The sequence below is a fragment of the Semicossyphus pulcher genome, unplaced genomic scaffold (genome assembly GCF_022749685.1).
Source record: "Semicossyphus pulcher isolate SPU_LCO1_2020_fin unplaced genomic scaffold, fSemPul1.0.p SCAF_16, whole genome shotgun sequence".
Lineage (NCBI taxonomy): Eukaryota > Metazoa > Chordata > Actinopteri > Labriformes > Labridae > Semicossyphus > Semicossyphus pulcher.
Genome location: NW_027211670.1, coordinates 9,737,170 through 9,741,666, shown reverse-complemented (window position 1 = coordinate 9,741,666; position 4,497 = coordinate 9,737,170). Strand labels below are relative to the sequence as shown.

Below are 4,497 nucleotides of genomic sequence, written 5' to 3'. Positions count from 1 at the left end.
GTTGACTGTAGCGGCATCAAATGAGCTCTTGGCAGAGGTACTCGCGAACGTGCAGATACGTCACATCCTCTTGTTTCCCGGAAAAACAGTCCCGAGTGCTTTACATAAAAAGAAATCCTCTACTATCCCTTCACACATTGGCAATAAAAAATTATATTTGATTGATGAATAATTGTAAAATATACTTATAGCCACTTCAATGCATTATGAATCTGGGGAATTATAAGTCATTAATTGTAAGCTAGTAGTCAATAAAAAACCTTCATGTAGCATACAGGCTGATGGCATTTTATATGAAGTTAGCCAGAAGTTGTAATTCTGGAATTTACTGGTACACGTTCTTCAGGGTCACAGCCTGTGTAGGAATTGTTTTTCTGACTGATGCCAGGATTTTCCAGGCTACGTGCCTCAGTGATGCTCGTGTGTGTTATGCAGTCTGAAACAGCCCCACCTGCCTGAGCGTGGATGCTGCATGCCTCTGCGCGTGAACATGCTGCTCGCAAACCGACAGGTGTTGTTCTCTCGTGACTCCGCCCCCAAGTGTGATGTGAAACGTATATTAACCGCAGCCGAGTCAGAGCAGTAGAGACAGTTCAGCCGGACACTGAAGGTCGAGCAAGCATCTAGCTTAGCATCCCGCGAGCAGAAACTCAAAGAGTCAAAGAGGCAACGATGGTCGGCGAGCAACGCTTTGTCATCAGTGCGCGGATCATTGGATCCGTGCTGAGAGACACACCAAAACTCAAGGTGAGTTTAAACCTGCAGAATCCTTTTATTTTTGTTTTTGTCTATATTTTTTGGCTGCTATATTTAAGTCCGTTGCTGGTGTCTGATCTTGTATTTGATCCTCTCCACAGATGTTCATGATATCGGTGTTGTGGTCCGACGAGACTGAAGTGATCATCTACAGGTCCTTCAACGATTTTAAGAAATTTCACGTAAGTCTCAGAGACAAAACGTGTATATGGTGTCTTGTTTACATTTTTGTAACAATAATAATTTATTAAAAATGTTTGTTTTTCTTTTAAACAGAGGCAGCTAAAGAAAAGGTTTCCTCATGTGAACCCTTTCCGGAGAAACGACAGAGTGATCCCCAAATTTAATTGTAAGATTATTTCCACTGTTCTTTTAAATTGTCTCCTTAGAGCAAATGTGACAGTTTGTAGTATTAGCAGCCAGTACGTGAGTAAAAGACAACTAAAACAGCTTAATATCCCTGCAAACAGTATTCAGGAAAAGGATGCTTCAGAAATAGGTGATCTTTTTTTAACCATTAACACTGAAACCGTTTCCTCTCCTCTCTCCAGGGAAGGCTCGGAGAAGCCTCCAGCAGAAAGGGTCCAAGCGCTCCGTCCAGCGCATGAAGTTCCTGGAGAGCTACTGCGAGGAGCTGCTGAAGTGCGACCAAATTGTGACTCAGAGCTCGGAGCTCACTCAGTTCTTCATGCCCAAAGACCACGACCTGCAGCAAGACTTCACCAAGAACAGGTAGCTTTGGCATGCCACCGTTGGCTCCAAATTACACATGAAATTCATATAAAACATGAAAGGATTTTTTTTAACGTAACTTCTTTTTCGAGCAGCGTCATGATCCTGCTGTCCGATGGGTCTGATGGAGACGGGGGTAACCGCCAGCCTGCGGGAAATGTCACCCACCCTTTGGTCACACAGACGTACTGCTGCGTGGCTGCTTATGAGACAAAAGATGCCAAGAATATGCCATTTAAGGTGGCTGTGGATGAGAAGCTGGATGTTCTGATCAAAGACCCTGCAGGTCAGTGCTTTAGCTTTCATTCAGTCTTTAATTTAAACCTTTCACACTCCTTTCTGTCTCACTAAAAGTACATTTTATGTGGTCTGCAGGTTGGTGGCTGGTGGAGAATGAGGAGAAGCGCCTGGCTTGGTTTCCTGCTCCCTACCTGGAGTTGTGTGGAGGAGAGGAAGATGAAGACGCTGGATTCCAGTTAGGAGGTGTGACATCTTTCAGTTACATATGAATTTAAATGAGCAAGAACACATGTGAACAGAGAGTACTTGTTTGTCACGCAGAAAGAACAGTCTTCAATTACAGTAATAAGATGGGTTACATAACTGTACTCCTACAAACCAGACTTTGTGAGATGATTTATTAATTGTGCCAGTTAATGGAGCCAAATCTGCATACTTGGAAAATGACTGTTCAGCCTAGCTGTTACAAACAACCACCACTAGGGAGAGCTCTTTAACCTTATAAAGTCAACCTGTGTTTTTGTCCTTGTTTGGCCTCATTTTTTAAACACCACAGTGGAGCCATTTCTGTTATTTGAGCTTGTTTTCTTGTCTGTCACCTTAAGGTGCCCTGTACTGTGCCGTGAGGAGTTACACGGCAAAGACGGACGACGAGGTGTCTGTGCCCATCGGCTCTGTGGTCGAAGTGCTGAGGAAGTCTGACGACGGCTGGTGGCTCGTCAGGTACGCCTGTCTTATCTGTCTGCTGCAAAACAATAGAGAGGGAATCAGGAACACAGGATGTTTTGAGGCATGTATCAATGCCCCATTCTTCGTTTTTACATGTAAACACGTCGCAAACAAGTGCTAGGGTTTCAGCTGAACCGGCATGAGAATGCACAAATAATTTGGTACGGATATAAGCTGACATATCTAATAAAAAAAGATACAGGATATAAAAGACTGAAAAATAAATATAGCAATGAAAAATATATGAACAAAAAAAGGAAACGTCACTCAAATCTCAGCGCAATAAGAATAAACGTCAAATAATTTCTTGATCTAGGTTGTTATCTTAATTTGTGTGATGTTGATTTATGATTGACAGGTTGACTTACGTTTCATTTTCCTTATAATTCTATTTTAGATTCAATGGCAAGGGAGGTTACATCCCCACCATGTACCTGCAACCATACAACAACCCTCGTGCCGGCCTCTACAGCCTGCAGAGGAAGCTGCACAGCTCCACCCTGAACCTCTCTGCACCCAGCAGTGAACCCCGGACCTCCCCTACCCCCAGCATCAGTGAAGAAAGCAGCCCGCAGCGGGATTCTGCAGGCCCATCCAGAGCAGAGCCCAGCCTGCCCGGGCGCCTCCACAAGGCCAGATCTCTGGATGTTCTCTCCGAGACCTGGACGCAGACGAACCAGGACGCCTCCGCCTCAAAGGGTCGCCAACGCAGAGTGAGCAACACCAGCACCGAGCTCAGCTTCTCCGGCTTCTCCTCAGACAGCGAGTCGTCCTCAAGTGTGGCTGACGATCTCAGCCTGCCCGACCGCCACAGCTACAAAGCTAGCACCAAAAGCTCCAGCTCTGCCGCCTCAAGTGGCGTCGAGACGTCCTCAAACGCTCCCAGGGTGCCACCCAGGCCCAAAACCGAGGAGATCCTGACCCGCTGCACCACCATGACACGAAAAGCAGCCCTGGCAACCAAAACCCGGCTTCAGATCCAGCCAACGCCCATCCACAGCCGCTAGGGCCAAAATGCTAGAAAACAAACATGTATGATGATTCATGTCTTCAACCTTCCTGTAGGTCTGTCAATCAAATGTGTTGTCTAGCAAAGTTAACATCTCTGTTTTTAATTCTTGTCATACCGTACCATTATTAAGAGGAAGCGGTGATGACAGGAGAGATGTTTGCTGAATTCCAAAAATTGATGTCTTAACATTTTGCATCTGATCAAAAAGATATTTTCGGTTTGAATATTTCACTCAGTATTAGAATCATGTAGCTTCAATGAAGCGTGAGGGAGAGCAGGTATAAGAAATATGTATGTGACATGGTCACACAATAGTATAAATACTTTATATTTCCTTAAAGTCACTAAAGGAGAAATTGAAGTGGATAGAGGAGTATAAGATGTTAAATATTTACTATTTACTAAACTATTTTATGTGTCTTTGTTTTCTCTATGATGAATTGTACGGTTAGAGATCGAAAAGATAATCATGTGTCTTTTATTTGCAATATCCAACCTTATTTATATTTTACCAACTTAAAGTACTTGATGTAATCAGTTTCTCATGAAACAAACTGGTGGCATAGGTCAATCTGTTGTAAACACTAGCCGAGGACACAGCAGTAAACTGATGAAGGGTGTGGAAACAAGCTGTCGGCAAACAGAGCGGGATGACTGAGGAGTGTCCTGTCAGAACTTGTTTTATTTAATTACAGCCTTCCACTTTGGTTTGTTTATTTTATGAGTGTAAATGTTTCCTTCATGTACAGTTTACTGCATTTTATCTGTTCACATACATGAGTTTGTAAGTTTCACATAAAATACATCAATAAAATTGCACCAAAGTGACAAGATGTTCTTGGGTATTAATTTTAAGGTATTCCTACCTAAAAAATAGATCATGTTTTAGAAATATGATTCACAGAACATAAGCAATTCATTTTGAAAAATGAATGCAAAAGCATGCTAACAGGATTGCTACACATTTAGCTTTTTTGTTATAATTCATGGGGATAAGTGACCGAAGGTAATAATGATACAAATAATAA

At 42.9% G+C, this 4,497-nt stretch overlaps 1 protein-coding gene across 1 annotated transcript; it reads left to right on the top strand.

Annotated features, from left to right (window-relative positions):
• The first annotated feature begins 600 nt into the window (after window positions 1-600).
• Window positions 601-4,283, top strand: LOC138593954 (NADPH oxidase organizer 1-like). Its single transcript, XM_069665039.1, has 8 exons — window positions 601-747; window positions 858-938; window positions 1,033-1,105; window positions 1,308-1,488; window positions 1,584-1,774; window positions 1,864-1,971; window positions 2,334-2,451; window positions 2,855-4,283. The coding sequence occupies exons 1-8, from the start codon at window positions 673-675 to the stop codon at window positions 3,462-3,464; spliced, it is 1,437 nt and encodes a 478-aa protein (XP_069521140.1). The 5' UTR covers window positions 601-672; the 3' UTR covers window positions 3,465-4,283.
• The last annotated feature ends 214 nt before the right edge of the window (window positions 4,284-4,497 follow it).